Genomic DNA, 19,275 nt, shown 5'->3' with positions numbered 1-19,275 from the left:
CTACAAGGGAAAAACACATCTAATGTCTGGTATATACACTGTTAGGTGTGGTTTCTGTGTCAGCGGTGATTTAAACAAAGTGGGAGAAAATTATTTCAGTTTTTCGATCATAATTTGAGCTTCTGGAACAAACCCAAGGGAGGGACACAACACAAAAGGACAAACATTTTCTGATATTAAAGACAGATATTAAACCTGCTGCAGGATTTACCTGCTGCTGTTCCTTATCATCTGCTTTAATTGCAAGTATCAAACTCCGGGTAAACGTCTGCAGCTCAAAGTATTTCTGTTTGTGGCTCTCCAGCTGACTCTCGATGAACCTGACTTCTTCATTCTGTGGGGAAACCAGAGAGCTCTGGGAATGATCTCAGAACCAAGGAATCCTTTAGGCTGGAAAAGGCCCCTAAGGCTGAACCCAACCATCCCCAGCACTGGCCATGTCCCCAGGTGCCACATCCACGTGTCTCAAACCCCTCCAGGGATGGGGACAGGACACAGCATTGCAATAACCACACCTAAACAGCCCTGGGTTAAAACTAAACTGTTTTTAGTGACAATGACAACCAAGGCCCAGATCTCGTCCTAAAAGTGATCAGGGGGCTGAGAGAAGAGACAGCAAATAAATTCAATTATTACAGCAGAAGGCTTGACACAAAAATCAGGGAAAATGACTTGAAAATTCCTCAAAGCTACCACGAATTAAAAGATAACATCCTCCAGCAGCTGGGTTTGAGGTGGATCAAGTGTCAGCTCACCAAGCTCCTCAGCATCCCCTGGTTACAGAATAAACAGGAATATCTCAGAGTGACAGAACAGTCTGGAAGGGACCTTACAGATCATTCAGTTCCAACCTCCACGGAGTTGTTTATGGGGCTGGAGCTGGATGTAATATATTACAAAGTGAGGAAATATCAGTAAGTTGTGTGCTTTGGCTAAAAAAGCATTTTCCCAATCTATACTTGCAAATCTCTTAATTAAAAATTCAGATTTAGTAAGTATTTCTATTTATTCCAAGTATCTCTTCTCTTTTAAACTTATTGGATCAAAATGCTAAACCTGTTGATCAGTGCAGAGCTAAAATTAATTTTCTCTGGTTATTCACTTTTGCAAAGATCATGAAAATCAAACTGTTTATTTAGGTTACAAGATCAAAGGCACTGCTCATTTTTGCAGAAGGGCTCTGCTTAATAGCACCAGCTCATGAGAGAATAATGAAAAAAATATGATATTCATGTTCACACTGGCTGGAATTCAGCTTTAGTTGACATGAAAAGCTGTGACTACATGATGCTCTAAAGGTTTGCAACAAACCTTTAAAAATGGTTGTATTTTTGCTGGTTTTTTTTCCCAGAAAATTCTCATTTTTTTCAGTGAAAGCACTGCTCACCACACTGTTCTAGCTGATAACAGCTCTGGGAATGAGAGAAGAATATTCTGAAGTTTCCATAAAAAATCAGCTGAATTCTTCCCTATGGATACTTAGCAGTTGCCTGTTTAGCTCTAGATTTTGCCCAGCCCAGGAAGAATTCAGATTTAGGCAGAAAACTCAGGGAGTAATGAGTGCTGTCAAACAAAGGCCTGGCTCTGCAGGGCACTGTCACAACAAGCCTCTCACTGTGCTGACAGGTGACATTAAGAAAAGGTCATTCCCTCTCCTGATTCATTCTCCACTGCCCTTCCCAGGAAAATGCTGCTGGAAGGAGGAGTTTCTGTTCCAAAGAGATGATCTGTTCATTATTGTGGTAATTGATTATTATCAGGAGAGCAGACCTGGTTTCTAAGGGAAAAATCAGCATTGGAGGTAAAAGCTGAAGGAAAGGTGGAATTGTGGCAGCTCCTGGGAGAGCAGCACAGACACAGCCTCAGCCTTGGGCTGGAGCTGGCAGGATCCAGCTGCTTCTCCTCCCTCCCACAGGCACCACTTCCAGCATTCCTGGGGAATCCTCCTCCTCAGACCCCCTCTCCAGCAGAGAATTCCTTCCAGCTGTTCAGTGCCTTCCAAGCTGGCAGCACCACACTGCAGGAAAAGCACCACAGCATTCCCAGAACAATTCCAGTGGGGTGGCTCCATAAATGCCTTGGCTGGGACACATGGAGGGAGCTGCAGCTCTGTAGAAATGGGGTTTTCCAGGGGAGCCTGATCCAAAGAACACTTCCAAATGCATAAATATGGACATTTTCACCTAATTCACAAAAACTTGGGGAGATTTTTATACTGAGTTTCTAAAGACACCTTAAGCACAGTGTTAAGGCCAAGCTTAACACTGACTAAGACTCAGAAATGCATCCCATTTGGGCTGGGTAAGGATGAAGTGGCTGGAGGTGGGATGAGGGCATGGTGTGCACACTGGGAAAACAGCAGAGGAGCTCAGGATCCCACAGGCTTTTGCTGAATTCCTGACAGTTCCACCCCTGAACTCCCTGGGGATTATCCCAATGTCCCCAACATGGCCCAACCACTCACCTTGTAATCCAAAAGAGAACTCATCTGATCCACTTCAGAATTGCTGATCAGATCACTCTCCTCATCGTCTAAAATTTCTATTTTCTGAAACAGAAGCAAACAGTTCATTCCAACACACAGAGGAGCCAAACAAACGGGGATCCACATCCCAAAGGGGCAGGAGGGAGGAAGGAGGCAGGATAAATGATGAAGGACAAATGACAAAGGAGGAAGGAAGGAAGGAGAGCTCTGTGCTGGCTCCTGAGCCATGCAGCCCCATTAGATGGCAATCATGCACCTCAGCCAGGAGATCCAGCAGGAATCCAGTGGGAGCTGCTGCCATGGAGACCCAGGCTGTTTACAGAGGAGGAGCTCCCTGGCCCAGCTTTTTGACTTTGAGTTGCACATTTATCCCCTCACAGCCCTTGCTCTGCTCTGCTGTTGCAAAGGAGGGTCTGGAAATAAAGCTCTGGATAAACCAGCCCTCCTGCCCTGAAGAAATCAAGGAGCTCTCCTCTGACCCTGCCTGGCCATGTACCCTTAGCTGTAAGGGTGATGATCCAAAGGACAATTCCAAATGCATAAATATGGACATTTTTACCTAATTCATAAATATTTGGGGAGCTTTTTATACTGGGTTTCTAAAGATACCTAAAGCACAGTGTTAAGGCCAAGCTTAACACTGACTAAGACTCAGAAATACATCCCAAGTTTTTTTACTGTTTTTAATTGTTTTGACAGTTGTGAACATTTATGAACATGTCCATAACAAGTTAAAGCAATTTTCCTATTTTTTAGGATGGTGTTTAACCCAGTGTAGGGAAGGGCCCCCAGTGACCCAATCCATGTCCATGGGTCATTCCTGAGGTGTTAATTCAGGTTTTTCCTGCAGCATGTGGTCCCTCCTGTCTGCACACCAGGAATCTCCCTGAAATCACTGAGGAGAAATCCTTCCAGGGACACTCCCAGCTCTCCCTGGCAGGACCCACCAAGCTCCCAAGCCTGTGCTGAAGGAAGGGAGGATAAAGCACATTTTGTGTGCTCCAGTGTCTGCCAGCCCAGCTGAAGTGACAACACTCAGAGCTTTGATGTCCCCGAGTTCTGCTGCTCCATCAGACCCTCAGGAACACTGGGACTCAAATATTTTTGGTTTCAGACTCAGCTTGAGGAAAGAGTCTCTAAATAACTGCCAAACATTCACATTCCCCTTCTTAGGCACACTTTTTAAAATAGGAGGGGAAGGAACAGATTAGCATTTCAAATAGGAAAACCTCTTATGCAAATACAATGTATTTTAGTCCAATTTTAAGTGCATTTCTATAAAGTTTTGTTACAGTGTTTCAGAACAAAGTATGCAGAAACTCTTCCTTGGTTTTGTTCATTGTTGTATCAAATGACAAAATTCAGGCAGGCTGGGGGGCTGAGTCTCTTGGGCACCATCTCTCCAAACCATTTCTACTGAAGGTCTGAGGGGTTTTTCCTGCTGTGTTTTAGAATTTTTAGTACATTTTTAAAACTCAAATAGGAAGGAGTTTTAACACACACAACTGAAGTTGTCACCTAGTGAAAAGCACAAGTGCTGGACAACAACCTCAACGTTAATTAAGGAGTTATTAATTGGTGGAAAAGGAAAGGTAAACATACCACATTATCAGTGGAAACTGGATTCTGGTCATCATCTTTGTGGCCAATTTCTTCATTTTGAAGAGCTTCATTTGTCTCTTCTGCAGAAATAAATTGGTTTTGTCAGATTTCATTCCAATTTTATGCTGAAGGACCATTAATGGTGTTTACCACTAAATGTCACAGCTGCTAAATCCAACAGCAAAGTCATGGTATCAATGTCTAATCATAAACAGAATATCTGCCTTATTAAAAAGACATCTTGTCACAAGCATTTCAGGCCAACATCAAACCAACTGCCCCCTGAAACAACAACAAAACTCTCAGTTATTCTCTGCACCAAAACCTTCCCATTTTTAGGTTCAGGTTGGAATATTCAAAGGTGATGCAGAGTTTCACATCAGAGATGTGAAGAAGTTGGGTTTTTTTTAAATGAAAATGAATTTCTACATGAAAAATCCTGCATTCCCTGAAATTCTGGGGTACATATCTAAATCCCACTTCCCCCTTGCAGACACTGATGAGTTTTGAGCCAAAAATGGATCAGATTATGGCAAATGCTTACCCCAGTAAACCTAAAGTGCTTTTTTATGTATAAACACTGAAAACAGAGCAGATTTTACCCTGGTATTTCAACCACAAAGCATGAGATGATTCCACTGACCTTAAAGGCCAAGGAGAACACAAAACCCAAAGAAAGGTAAGTCTATTTACCCCTAAAATTGGAATTTGTTTCTCATATTTACTTGACTTCTGCATATTAAAACATCAATCTATAATACATAATAAATATCGAGAGGAAAAGAGGGAAGGGGCAGCAGGGTTCAGGTGACTCCAGGGTCTGTCACCTCCACACAAACACAGGGATAACAAAATTTCCCTGGGATTGCCAAAAACAGGATGATGTTTAGGCCAGACCATCGAGAGCCAGTTCATGGTTTTAAACAACTTTCAAGTTAAAAATCTCTGCACTGAGCACATTTGATTGGGAATTGTTTCAAATGAACTCAATGTGCCACTGGTCACAGCTCCATAGGACAGTTTGTGCCAGGAGCACAAGGGATCAGAGGGAGCAAGGAAGGGTGGAGGTCCCAGGGTGAGGTCACTGCTCAGGGACATTCCAGGGCACCAGGAACTCTGCAGCCCTGGCAGTCACCCCTTGGATTCAACAGCTGAAGGAAGCAGCTCCCTACAGCATTGCCAACTCCTTAAATATTCACCCTGAGCTCACAGAACCAGCACAGCCCCAATGGCCTCCACCTACACACTGTGGATTCAATTAACACACAATTAAAAAAGGTGAGGCAATATGAGAGCTTTAATGATCCATTTTGCATCACAGCACAATTTATTTTTTTTATATTTATGCACTACATTTTAAAAGCAGAAGCCATCAACTTTAATCACTCTAATTAGGTGACCAAAAATTGCTTTTGTCTGTCTTTCAGAGTGGTTTTTTGCTGTTGTGGTTTTGGTTTTTTAATAAATTAGGATCAAAAGTTACAGTTCACAAACATTGGAACAATTCCCTATCTGGGACTAACCCATGGCTATTGGGGGAAATTTTTCCAGGAAGTTCAAACCCAGCTGAGCTGCAGCAGTGGAACCTCCTCCTTTGAACTGGAGAAATGAACAGAAATAATTGTAGTGGGAGAATAAAGGGATGAAGGAGGGATTCCTGGGTGCTGTGGAAATCCTGTTGTTTCCTTGCATTTCCTTAGGCTTTGACACTAACAATGCTCCCAAGTGTTCAGCCTCACCTTGCCTGGCTCTACAACATGGAGTTATTCCTCACTTGATCTGCAGACACTTCAGACTCTTCCCTGTCACCATTTTCTCTCAAGCAGATCTGACTTAAATCAGCTCCTTCCACACCTCAGGCAAATCAAGGACTCTGAGATTCCTCATCTCACTTGGCTTTCAATCACTTGACCCATTTCTTTATCATCTTATTCCCTCTACACTCAAGTATGACAAAGCTCCCAAACTCATTCCCAGCCGCCTCAGCTCCCCTGGCTCTTCCCTTCAGACTGTTCTGAGGACATGACAGGATCCAGCCTGGCACACTGAGCTGCACAGCAGCAGGCCCAAGGTCAGACTCTCTGTCAGCTTGGAGAGCAAAGGCTCCATTGATCTCCCCCAGGCAGAAGCACTGGGAGCAATTAGTGAGTGTGGATGTGCTGGGCTCAGGGACAGGAGGGGCAGGGAGACATCGATCCCATGGGCTCCTGGGGGGAAAGGGAATTCAGCTGGAGGCATTTCCCACTCCAGATCCTGCAGTTTACTGAGGACACCCCCTGTGTGTGCAGTTCCAAGGCTCCTGGGCTGTTCCCTGCTCCTGGCTTTGATCTGCTGGTTGTGTTTGCCTGTCAGACAAAGCAGCAGGAGGCCTGGGCAGCTCCTTGTTCCAGCCTGAGCCGAGGGGTTCCCTGCCAGGAGAAATGGGAATGCACAGTCCCAGCAGCTCTGCTCAGTCCCAGCAGCAGCTCCAGCCCCACCAGTGCCTGGGGTGGCTCAGGATCACAGGGATGGAACCATGGAATCACTGCATGGGTTGGGATGGGGGGGACATTAAAGCTCATCCAGTGCCACCTCTGCCATGGGCAGGGACACCTTCACTGTCCCAGGGTGCTCCAAACCCCGTCCAACCTGGCCTTGGACACCTCCAGGGATGGGTGTCAAATGGAATGGCCATCCCAGCTGGCGGGGGAGAGCTGAGCAGTTGGCAGAGGGCATTTTCTAAATCTGGATTCCCTGGAAAGAGAGGCTTCCCCACGTGTACTGGCTGCCCAGCTCTCAATTGCACCAGCAGAACGTGAACTCTTGACTTTGTTTCAGATGAATCTGGCAGAAATGGGGCTCTCATGATCAAAGGTTTCTCCAATCTTTGTACAACAAACCCAACAAAACTCAGAGACACAGAGGCAGAAGAAAGAGACCAAACAGTACCTTCAGCCCAGGCGGGGTGGAGCACTTGTGACTCTGTCAGACGTTTTTGAATGTGTACAACAGAATCCAAAGCATGCACACTGCACAAAATTGAAAATATAGGCACAGTAGTAACTGCATTCCAAATACCTTGTGAGCTTCCTTCAGATAAGCAGATTGATACTTCATCATTCCTATCATTATCATCCCCCACTTCAGTAGCAGTTTCCTCTCCTGGATTAAGTGCTGATTTAGAAACAAATTCAGATTGATCAGAGAAATCAGCAGGACCTCCTCTAGGGGGTGGGACCTCAATCCCCATTAAACGATATTTCCGTCTTCGATTCCCAATCCAAGTCTTGTAAGAGAAATAAACATGAATGATATCAGAAACTATGACAAAATCAACAGGCCCCCAACCAAGTGACATCAGCACATGTGGCCTACAGGAACAAGGGTGCAGCCAGCAGCTCAGGGAGCTGAGTATTCCCCAGTATTTCACCCTCCTGAGGCTGCTTCCCCAAATCCTGTGTCCAGCTTTCCAAGGGAAACAAAAGGAAAAGAAGCAATAGGCACAAGTGGCAGCAAGGGAAGTTCTGATTGGAATTGAGAATATAAAAGAAAAAACAATGTTTTACAGTGATTCAGAGGGACAGTTTGTCCATAGAAGTTTTGCAGCTCCAGCCTTGGAGGTACTCAACGTTTCAATGGACAACATCCTGAGAAACCTGACTTGATTCCAAAGTAAATCCTGCTCCAGATAAAGAGCAGGACTAGGTGACTTTGTAAGGTCTCTGCCCCCCTAAATTATTCAACAAATTTAGCATAAGATCTTTGATTCAGGTTCTCCTATTCTGCAACTTCCATAAGGGGACTGAAGCATCCGATGACCCAAACACCTGCTCTGTTCTAGGATTTCCTACAGCACAGAGGAGCTGGCCAAGGTGACAGATCCACAGCACTCCCCTTGCAGGACAGAAAGGAGCTTGGAAGGATAAAGCTCAGAGCAGCTCATCCTGCAGTCCCCTTTGGCTGTAAAACAGAGCTTTAGGAAAAGTTGTTTGCAATGAGTGCAGAGGAGCACACTGGGAACAGTCTGGGAGATGAAACCAGCCCAGGAATCCTGGAAACCCTGCCATGGTGGGATGGAGATGGATGCTTTAAGTTCATCTCACATCAATAAAATTGAATTTCAAAGGAGAAAAAAAAAAAAAAAAGAAGAAAAGACCCACATTCCCCACATTCTAAATTCTCCAAGTGGATCTGTACACCTGGTCATTAATTTGCCTTCTCTGATGAAGAAACATTTACACAAAAAATTATTAAAGATTCAGAGTTTAACATGATGTAACAAAAATTGTCTGCAACTCTTCACCTCCTGAGGCTCTCCTGTCCCTTGTGTCACTCAAGCTTTCAACCTCTCATCTCAACTCTGCTCAACAGCCCCTGTACCCCAGACCCTCCATTCCATCAAATCAGCCTCCACTGGCAACCAAAAATCCTTCCCAGAGCCAGGAATCCATTTCTTTACCAGCTGCTCCTCCCACTCTCCTGGGGCTGGCTCTCATCCCCCTTCCCACCACCCACACCCCCAGAAACAGGAGCAGCAGCTCCTGGGTTTGAAAACATGACCAGGCCATGGCAAAATGCACAACCTTTCCATGAGGCCTCTGCTCCAAATGAGTAACCCAAGACATTAAAATAGTTCAGGATATTTTTTAAAGACACACTAAGCATCACTCTGGCCTTATTTCAGAAACCCTGTTCCTCTTCCTAGGGTTCTGAGAAAGTTGAATAAAAAACTTTTTGCTTATAATACCTTGATTACCAAAGAGAAAAAGTAAAGGAATATTAACAGCAGTCCCAAGTACTAAACACAGTTTCATGCTGTGCCAGCCTTGAAAAAAAAAAAAACAAGCCTTTTAAAGCTGCATCTCTAACAAGCTGAAAGATAACATGCTGAACACTATTTTTAGCAAATCTTTTTTGTTGGCTGGTATTTGCTTTCCCAGCTTGCTGATTTTCCTCTTTGAAGAATGCACAACAGGTATGCAGAGAACTACCTAGATCATTTTTTTTCTATTACCTACAGTTTGGGGAAAAAAAATTAAAGAAAACCCACAAGCAGCCCTTTGAGATCTGGGTATCTTTTTTCCAAGCAGTGTATTGCCATTCTTTGAATTTTCCCATCTTCTTGTGATTTTAATAAACAGTGCTAACAAAATTTAAAATTCAATCTATCTCTTTTTTAGTAAAGAAGGCACTTGGGGGAAAGGCAGATCTTTTCACAGACTTTGCAAAGCAGAAAATCTTTCATTCAACATACTGAGAATGTCAGAGAAGATGAACATGTTTTGATAGTGTCTCAAATGGGGAAGAGAAGGTTCCACATCCTGTGTGCTGTGCTGAACAGAGAACATTCTGGAACAGCAAAACAGTGAGGGCAAGAGCAGACTGGAATTGCCATGTGGGAAATCAGCTTGAGAGCTCTATCCCTAAAATACATTCTTATCCCTAAAATACATCCTTAAAGCCTTCCAGCAAGGTCTGTGAGTGCATGGGATCATTTGTGGTCTGTTCTGGTGCAGGTGAGGCTGAGCCTTCTGGGTGTCCTGGTCCCTGCCCTGAGCACAGGAAGATTCCAGCAGGAGGAAAGGGCTGCACTGAACTCCACAGTGACAGCCCTGGTGTGCCAGTGTCCCCAAGGGAACAAACCAAGGGTGCCACTGTCCTGTCCAGAGGTGCTGCCAGGGGGAACAGCTTCACCTTCAGAGAGCAAAGGGAAGTCCTTGGAAAACAAGGAGCAGCTTTGCTCTCTGCAGAGGAAGGAGTGATTCTCTTCAGCCTCCAAAAGTACAATTGGGCTTTTCAGCATTCCTGTGTGCCCACAAAAACAAATAACCAGATGGGTGTTCTGAAAGCAGCTTTGGGACCATGTGGATGCAACACCAAGGCAGAGGTCTCCCAGCAGGAGAGCTTCACTGAGGGCTCAGCCCTGCTCCTGCAGCACTGCCAGGAATTCAGGAAACAGCTGCAAAAAGAGGATGAAGCCTGGAAGGAACAATCCCAATTGTCACACCTGTCACAAGGGAAAGGAAGGCTCCTGTCCTTGTCTGACTGCAAACAATGGGGCCATTTCCTGAGGCTGGGATGGGGAAAGAGACCCCAGAGGTGCTGCTGGGTGTCTGCTCAGCCAGGACACAGTGGCACCACCCCAGCGTCTGGAGGAGGTGATGTGCAGAGGCTCTGGGAGCCAGGTCATCTCCAGCACACCTGGGCCTCCCTCAGCCCCCTACAGCAACCATCAAACTGAACTGGCCCAGAATTCCTCCATCACACCTCAACCTGCCCTCAAGACAGCCTTGTAACAGTTTTTTTTTTCTATTTTGGAGCATTTTCTTTCATACAATTTTCCCTATAAGCATGAATGAGAAGTATTTTCCCTGTATCTTTAGAAAACCCCTTTTTTGGTATCTTATTAGCAATGTAAATAGTACCTTTCAGTCTTCTAGGATCTCCCTCAAAAATGTAACACTTTTACTTAAAGTCTTCCTCAAGAGAATGTCAAACAGCTCCTAGTGCTGCTTCTGCTGCTGATCAATAAGACCCTGACCTGAGGGCTTTTACTAAATATGGACTGCAGAAAAGGCAGGAGAGCACTTCCCAACATGGTCATTCATTATGTAATACATGAAATCTATTTCAAGCTTCCTCATGCAATTTTTAAAGCCTTTCATCTGTCCTATTTTTGCTCCTGCGACAAGATAAGGGAAGACTCTGGATTTCTTACCCGAACTATTTCACAGTCAACATTTAATTCTGCAGCCACAGCTTCAATTTTCTCTCTGCAGACTGAGCCCAGGCTGGTCATGCCATTGTCCCAGTATTTCTTTAGGGTAGCTAAGTCTCGGTCACTAAATTGTGTGCGGTCCTGTAACTGCAAGACAAAAAAAACACTGTTAGATTGAAAAAAAATCTGCTTATCCTGAGCATTCATGTCCACAGGTCTCTCACACAGTAACACACACGTTCTACTGTCTCCATGGCTATTCTTCTCTTTTAAGTCTCCCTTAAGAATTTGGGGGTTTTTTTATTTCTTTTTTTTTATCCAGGGCACTTCAGAGTTCCCTGGGATTTGCTGTAAAGGCAGTGGCAGCATTAACACAAGTTTAAGGCACTTCAGCTTTGTTTCCACCTGATTTCTTTGGTAATTTGTTTTATCTCATTCTATGGGGCCTTACTGAAAATAACTTTTTTCCCCCCTTGTGCTGTTTACTCTCTCCACCCAATTTATGCAAATTACTCCTTAAAGGCTTTTCAAGTTTCTCACCCTCCCCCCTAAAAGTTCTTTTATCTTACTGCGAACTACAACACATGCATAATTCAAAGGATTCTGACTTCCTAAAGGGAATACTTTAATGTTTATGTGGTGAGCTTGAGTTTAAATTGGTTCCACTGTTTATCTTTGAGTTCCCAAACTCTTTGTCTATGTTTATCAAAACATGTGATAGTGGATCAGTGATAAAAGGAGTAAAACTGAAAAAGAATTCCTAAACATCTCACCACTGTTTAAACTGGTGTGAGCACAGAAAGTATTTCTCTGGTAGAGCTTCCCAGCTTTAAAAAAACCTTTTCACACAGAATTTTATCTAAAATCTACAGTTTCATTACACCAACCCATGTTTTTCACTTTTCCTGCTACTCAGAGGACAAGCACTGAGGAGCCCCTGTGCTCTGCCAAGTGAGCAGCTCTGTGGGATCTCAGAGATCCTGAAGGATCATGATTTCCACAGCCTGCTCTCAATAGCTGCACCAGCATCATGGATGGGATCAGTGTCACTCCTTAAGCTCAGCAGATGTAAATGACACTTGAGCATGTCCAAATCTCAGCTCCAGATTAGCTGCCTTGGTGTAACATGCTGTGCCATGGGCCTTATCAGCACTTTCTTAGGGAAATCACAAACTACCTTCAATTACAGGATCATCCCTTTGACATGGATCATACCCAAGTTTGACTCCTACATTATAAACTGCTTAAAAATTACATAATGACTTTTGTCAGAAAATAAAGGATAGAATTTCTACATTGTACATGTAACTAAGCTTCCATCAATTTAGTTAATAACCTTCCCATGCTTAATATCATCAGAGGAAATGAGGGACCAAGAGGAAAACCTCAGAGCCCTACAAATATCATAATAATCACCATTATAGGAGAAAATATCAGAAGATAATATTGGAAAGCTTCATATTTATGACAATACTTATAGGTGAAGGCAAACCAGTAATTCAGTTCTTATTTTTTACGTCATTAAGCTCTGAATACAATTCTCATTTCCTCCTCAGATAGCCAGCTTGCTAATGCAAGGCTTGGCTTTGGCACTGCTGGCTGTTGGCTGAAACCTTTACATTTCCCACTTCTGTTGGCCACAGTTTAAGCAGCAGAGGCTTTGTCCAGCAGAATCCAGCCTATGCATTCCCAAGGAAAAGCAATTGAATCAGCAGCTGTGCAGTGCAGGGTTAAACCCGGCTTATCCCCGACCTCCTAAGTAGCACAACACCATCCTTGGAGATGACCCAGTTTATCAGAGACATTCCTGGCTCTCTGCCAGCCCCTCATCCCCCACAGTGCAGCAATTTCTGTGGTGCAAATCCGGTGTCTATAATTGGGGTGAATAATTGCACGAGTGGAGTGTCCTCATCCTGCCTTTGCTCAGAGCCTGCGCTTTCGCATCGCCTCTCATGCAGCACTTGAAAATGTTTCAGGCCACGTGCACAAAAGCTATCCACAAATTTCAGAGTATTAATCAAAGACATGCTAAAAAATGGAAGAACTTGAGGTTTTATACATAACTTGCATTTATGCTGCAGCTGAGCACTGTGTGTGGTGTTCATTTCAATTGCAGTGAAATCATATTAAATCAACATTCAGTTCTGATACTTGGTGATGAAATGAGCTGAGGTAATGGTTATTTTTAGCAAACAAACCTCTCACAAACAAATTTGCCATGCCTTTGATCCCTGTCACTGCTTCTCTGTTATATTTTGGGAGGAATGGGAAGATCAGAAGCACTCAAAGTATTCAAGGCATGAACAAATCCCAGATTCTTCTGTACAAGCACAGTGTCATTTTGCCTTATTCACCTTTCCCAGTGACACCAGCATGGAGCTCTCTGAACCCTGACACTAATTAATACCTGTTTTCTTCAGAGGATTATCAATTCCCAGCTCAGGACCTTACTGGTATGTATTAACAGAGATTTCTGAATCATTCCACTACATTTCTCCTTTCCCATCTATCCCATTTAATATCATTCTTGCTTTTCAGTTTATTATTTCTTGATTTCCCACATACAAATTCTGAAGGTCTGCATTTCCCCCTAACACACCAAGATACTAAACTTCATTAAAGCTGTTCCAGATTACACATTCCTTCAGCCTGAGCTTTCAGCTTCAGGTTTCACCAGTGCCACAGAGCTGCCCCCTGTCAGTGACAGCCACGCTGAGCTTAGGCTGGACACGGCTGCTCACACACAGCTGCACAAACTCAGGCACAGAGGTGTCTGAAGGGACCCTTCCCCTCCTCCTGCTCACACACTGCTAGGTTCCTGCAGCAGAGACTTTTTGCATCTTTCCCCACTGGCTGGGTAAGCACAAAGTTTGCTCTGATGGAAGCAGAGGTGATAAATATTTCATAGCACCCCATTGTGAGAAGAGCTGTAACTGCTTCAGCATGCAGCCAAAATTACAGATATTCTGTTAATACCTGTTTCTAAATCAAATTCAACTAAAAAGATTAAAAAAAAAACCCAAAAAGAAATATCAATGCAATGAACAGTCTAGCAAAGAAATGACACTGAGCCCCAGTTATCTCACCCTAATTTCCAAACCAACCCTCAAACCACACAAATGACAACTCACCCTTCTGGAGATTTTGAGCTGGTCTGTGTAATAGTGAATGTTCAGCCTCAAATTAAACTGATTTTTAGATTTTTAATTATGATTCTTACTTGATCTATGAATGTCTTCCTCATATTGGACCAGAAAGTTGTGCAGTTCCTGTTCAGGCAGGATGCACTCCTTGCCTGCAGGCTCCCAGCAGACAGACAAAAAGCCAGGGTGATTTGTGGCACTGAGCTAGAGCACATCACACAATAAAAAACCACCAGACCTGTCCCCTTTGCATTCCTCCAGCACTGCTGGGGGCCAAGGAGGTGCTGCTCCCTGCCAAAAGGCCAGGCCATGCTAAGGATGGTATTATTACCAAAGCAGAAATACCTTGAGGAATGTATTTAAATATTTCAGAGCAGGAGGAAACACTTCAGTCTCTATTCCAATGGCACAGAGCAGGGGCAAGGCCAGGGCTCCGTGCAGAGAGCTCCAGCTGGGCTCAGCTCCCTGCACAGCCTGGCTGGCTCACTCACACGTGCTCCCACTGACCCAGCTGAACCATGGTTCCCCCCTCCTGGGGGAGCAGAGAAGGTGGAGAGAACTCCCCAAGCTCCTCCTGGAATAGTTTTAAAACAAAAGGCAGAGCTGAGGTGCCCCCTGACTGACTGCAGGAGCTTTGATTAATTAATCCCTGCCAGGGCTCTCTGAAGCTGCTCTGAGGTTTTTGCTCTCAGCTCAGTTGTTTCTCCTGAGCCTTGCACACCCCAGGCCAAGGAGGAGCTTTCTTCAGGGTTGTTCTGCCCCACAAAATCCAGCTGTGCTCCCATGCCCAGAACAGCTGGGGCAGCTGTCACACCTCAGCCCCTCCACTGCCCAAAGTGTGCCTGCACTCCTGTGACAGAGTTCTGCTCAAACAGCCAATGTGCAAACAGTGGCACAAAAATCAAAATCTAGCACTCTCCACCCATTGCAGTATTCTCCTGTCCCAAACACAACAGTCTGAGAGCCCAGACACCCCAAAGTGAAGCTCAGGGCAGACAAGCTCCCCCTCTCTCCCCCAAAAGAGAACTTCACCACTAAAGCCAGGCTTACCCAGAGCCACCACCTGTGTGACAAATGTTCTCCAGAGCACACCAGTACCTTCAAATCCACCCCAAACACAGCCCAGCCTGCTCAGACCTCAGATGACACAGAACTGAAGCTCAGTCAGTACACTCAAGACCTAAGAACAGAAGTGAAGATATTTTCTCCCTTTTAATTCTCCTTAACTGGTACCTTCACTGCTACTTCTGAATCCTTGTTATCCTTCCACCACCCTGTGAAAAACCAAAAATCAATGCATTCATAAAGGCCACTGCACATGCACCAGGACAGAAGACAGAACTCTGGCATTTCCAAAGACACTCTCATGAGTTACTGAGAGGGTGATATTTCTAGACTAATATTCATTAACAATCAGGATTACATCATCCTACAGCAGAGCTGAGCACACAAGAAAGAGTTTCTGCAGAACTGCACAGCTTTTATTTCTCTCCTGATGCAGTTGAAGGACAGGGCAAGGGAAACAAAACATCAAGGCAGAAGATTAAAAATTCAGAGCATCTAAAAGACAATCTTCTCCATTTTAACCAAAATACAGATTAGCCTTTTTCCTGTTTGAATGGCAGTAATTGCCATAATGGCACTTCTACAACTCTATCCATTCTATTTCTGTTCCCTCACACTCTTTATTCAAAAGAATTTCACAGTTGAAATCAAAGTTTCTAGGAAGTAGGAGCTTTTTGTCCTTTGCTTGTCTTACCCCTGTGTGTACACAGCAGTTTCAGAGTGCCAAGTCCTCCACTTGCCCCCTGAAGGAGGCTGATTCTGCACTCACACTGGGAAAGTGCATCCACAAATCTGGACACAGATGTTGTCAAACAGATTGTATTAACCAAAGGGCTTTATGCATTTTATTGATTAAAAAGACAAATGAGTAAAGGTCTAAGGAAAAAGAATTCTCTGATTACCATCCTTAATGGTCTCTCACTGAAGGAAAGACATTGAGAGGCTGGGGACAGAGAAGGGAATGGAGCTGGGAAGGGGCTGGAGCACCAGGAGCAGCTGAGGGAGCTGGGCAGGGGCTGAGCCTGGAGCAAAGGAGGCTCAGGGGGGCCCTTGTGGCTCTGCACAACTCCTGACAGGAGGGGACAGCCAGGGGAGGCTCTGCTCCCAGGGAACAGGGACAGGAAGAGAGGAAATGGCCTCAGGCTGGGCCAGGGGAGGCTCAGGAAATCAGGATATCAGGAAATATTGGAAACCAGGATATCAGGAAATATTGGATATCAGGAAATATTTCATCACTGAAAGGGTTGTAAAGCATTGGAACACGTTGCCCAGGGCAGGAGTGGAATCACCATCCCTGGAAGTGTTCATGAAATGTGTGGATGTGGCCCTTGGGGACACAGTTTAGTGGTGACCATGCTGATGCTGGGCTGACTCAATGATCTTAAAGGTATTTTCAAACCTCAAGGACTCTATGATTCATGAACAGGAACCTCCACATCCTTGAAGGTTTAAATTTTACACCAGAGCTGCCTTCTACAGCTGGGGTCAGGTATCCAGCATGACCACAATGCCCAACAACCCCCAGTGCTGCAGGCAGAGGCCAAAATCACCCCACTCCCAGCCCTGTGCTGCCACTGCCAAATCTGAGCTGGCTCTGGCACACACCTGACCCCAGAACAGCACTGAACTCTAAAAACAACCTCAGCAGCAGAATTTGTACCTGCCAGGTCACACACCCGACCTGGATTACCTCACAACTGGATATTGGCTAAAACTTCCCCATTTAGCTGTGAAACTCTACCCAGGACACTCCCCAGCTCCTTGGTGAGATGCTCTAAAAGGTCATTAAGTGATAAAGGGAATGAGCCTTCCAGAAAGGAGCTGCATTTTAAAAAGCCTTCTCAAGAGAATTAGCACTTAGGAAAGAAAGAAGATGGATTGAGCACAACAGGATTTGTACAAAAGTACCAGTTCCTCTGGGAGATGCTCTTATAAAGTGCTCTCTGTACAAAAAAAAGTAAGTCATTGTACCAAACTCTGCAGAAATGGGAAGTGCTTCAGCTGAGACCTAGAAAAAGTCTGAGAGAAAACACCATTAATGTGATGGTCCTCAGATTCCTACTTATACAGGAAACTGCCACACTCACACTTTTTGAGGACTAAAGAACTGAAAATAATAAAGGAAAAAGTTTTGGTTACAGCAGGAGAAAGCAAGGAAAGGCTCTTCCATTGCCTAGACCTCACTGCCAACAGAGCAGGCACTGCCAGGGCATTGCCAGGGCACTGCCAGGACACTGCCAGGACACTGCCAGGACACTGCCAGGACACTGCCAGGACATTGCCAGGACACTGCCAGGGCACTGCCAGGACACTGCCAGGGCATTCCCAGGACACTGCCAGGACACTGCCAGGACATTGCCAGGACACTGCCAGGGCACTGCCAGGACATTGCCAGGACACTGCCAGGGCACTGCCAGGACACTGCCAGGGCATTCCCAGGACACTGCCAGGACACTGCCAGGGCATTGCCAGGACACTGCCAGGACACTGCCAGGACATTGCCAGGACACTGCCAGGACACTGCCAGGGCATTCCCAGGACACTGCCAGGACACTGCCAGGGCACTGCCAGGGCATTGCCAGGACACTGCCAGGACACTGCCAGGACATTGCCAGGACACTGCCAGGACACTGCCAGGGCATTGCCAGGACATTGCCAGGACATTGCCAGGACATTGCCAGGACACTGCCAGGGCATTGCCAGGGCACTGCCAGGACACTGCCAGGGCATTCCCAGGACACTGCCAGGACACTGCCAGGGCATTGCCAGGGCATTGCCAGGACACTGCCAGGACATTGCCAGGACACTGCCAGGGCATTGCCAGGGCATTGCCAGGGCACTGCCAGTGCATTGCCAGGACACTGCCAGGGCATTGCCAGGGCATTGCCAGGACACTGCCAGGACATTGCCAGGACACTGCCAGGGCATTGCCAGGGCACTGCCAGGACACTGCCAGTGCATTGCCAGGGCACTGCCAGGACACTGCCAGGACATTGCCAGGACACTGCCAGGACACTGCCAGGGCATTGCCAGGGCACTGCCAGGACATTGCCAGGACACTGCCAGGACACTGCCAGGGCACTGCCAGGACACTGCCAGGGCATTGCCAGGGCACCTCCAGGACACTGCCAGGACACTGCCAGGGCATTGCCAGGACACTGCCAGGACATTGCCAGGACACTGCCAGGACATTCCCAGGGCACTGCCAGGACATTCCCAGGGCATTGCCAGCTGCACAGACTGGGGAGTTTGGTTACCATAGCAGACACTTCTCCAGTTGCTGCTTCTGCCAGAGCTGGGGTGACAGAGCAGCCCCTGGCTGTACCATCCCACCTGAGGCTGCATTTGCTGGTAAGGAGGCAGAACTGACACCTCTTCAAAGACAAGCTGGAAATGCTGAGCACTAACTAAACAGAAGAGTTGGGCAGGGTTTTGTTGGGTTTTTTTTCCCTGACAAAAGTTGTTTCATACCTTGTGTTATGGTTTGGAGTTGTCTGTGAATTGAGGACACCAAACTGGCTGATTCTGCTCCTGTGAAATGACATTTATCTGGATAAAATTAGACTTGATCAAGTTCCTACAGCCAGCACTGACTAATTCTGTGCATGTGCAGAGAAGCTGCAGAGGGAGTTACTCTCCTAAGCATTCAGTTGCCTCAATTAACAACCACTTCACTTTCAATGTAAAAAAAATATTCTGAGCTCCAAACTCTCAGTCCTGATCAATTCAGATGCTGTGTTTGAGCTAAGAGCACCATTCCTACCTGGGCATCACCTCACACTGGATTACAACCTTGACCTCCTTTTAAGTCAGACATCAACTTCACCTCAACTGAAACACTGCACCTGCAGATAATGTTTGTATCAAAGGAAAAAGGGAAAAAAACCCACCCAAGGTAAATAGAACTGACATTTTCAAAAATGCATTTTTATCAACTTTTCATTGCTTTACTTGTTGCATTAGATACTTAAATGAAAATGTACTTACTGCTCTTTTTCTGGAACAACCTGTAATCCAAGGCACAGTAAGGTTTCCTGAAATCTGCAGAGGGGAAAGAGGAAACAGAACAGAAAACAAGAGCAGCTTAGGTTGATGTGAGAGCCAATACTGAGACTTCAGCACTGTGCATTCAATTCTGACACCAATGTCTGTGAACAGGTTAAGACTGAAACCCAAGTCCCTCTCACCTTTACTGCCAAGAATAAACCATTGTTTCTTTGGGTGAGGGCAGGATAATACAGTGGGTGTTTCTGTGCTTTTGGTACCCCAAAATTTGTATTTCA

The 19,275-nt window shown here is 45.5% G+C and overlaps 1 protein-coding gene across 2 annotated transcripts in view; it reads right to left on the bottom strand.

Annotated features, from left to right (window-relative positions):
* Positions 1 to 19,275, bottom strand: part of HDX (highly divergent homeobox) — a 40,447-nt gene that overhangs the window by 6,407 nt on the left and 14,765 nt on the right. For both annotated transcript variants that reach the window (XM_071442190.1, XM_071442189.1), the window contains 6 exons: positions 18,980 to 19,033; positions 10,785 to 10,931; positions 7,145 to 7,352; positions 4,088 to 4,167; positions 2,465 to 2,548; positions 212 to 334 (listed from right to left, as the gene is read on the bottom strand). In XM_071442190.1, the coding sequence (XP_071298291.1) occupies positions 212 to 334; positions 2,465 to 2,548; positions 4,088 to 4,167; positions 7,145 to 7,352; positions 10,785 to 10,931; positions 18,980 to 19,033 (696 nt within the window). The remainder of the gene's footprint in view (positions 1 to 211; positions 335 to 2,464; positions 2,549 to 4,087; positions 4,168 to 7,144; positions 7,353 to 10,784; positions 10,932 to 18,979; positions 19,034 to 19,275) is intronic.

Source organism: Agelaius tricolor, unplaced genomic scaffold (assembly GCF_023055355.1).
Source record: "Agelaius tricolor isolate 1412-34295 unplaced genomic scaffold, bAgeTri1.0.p SCAF_17, whole genome shotgun sequence".
In the NCBI taxonomy this organism is placed as follows: domain Eukaryota; kingdom Metazoa; phylum Chordata; class Aves; order Passeriformes; family Icteridae; genus Agelaius; species Agelaius tricolor.
Note: the sequence above shows the minus strand (reverse complement) of the source record. Positions and strands in the feature narration are given on the sequence as shown.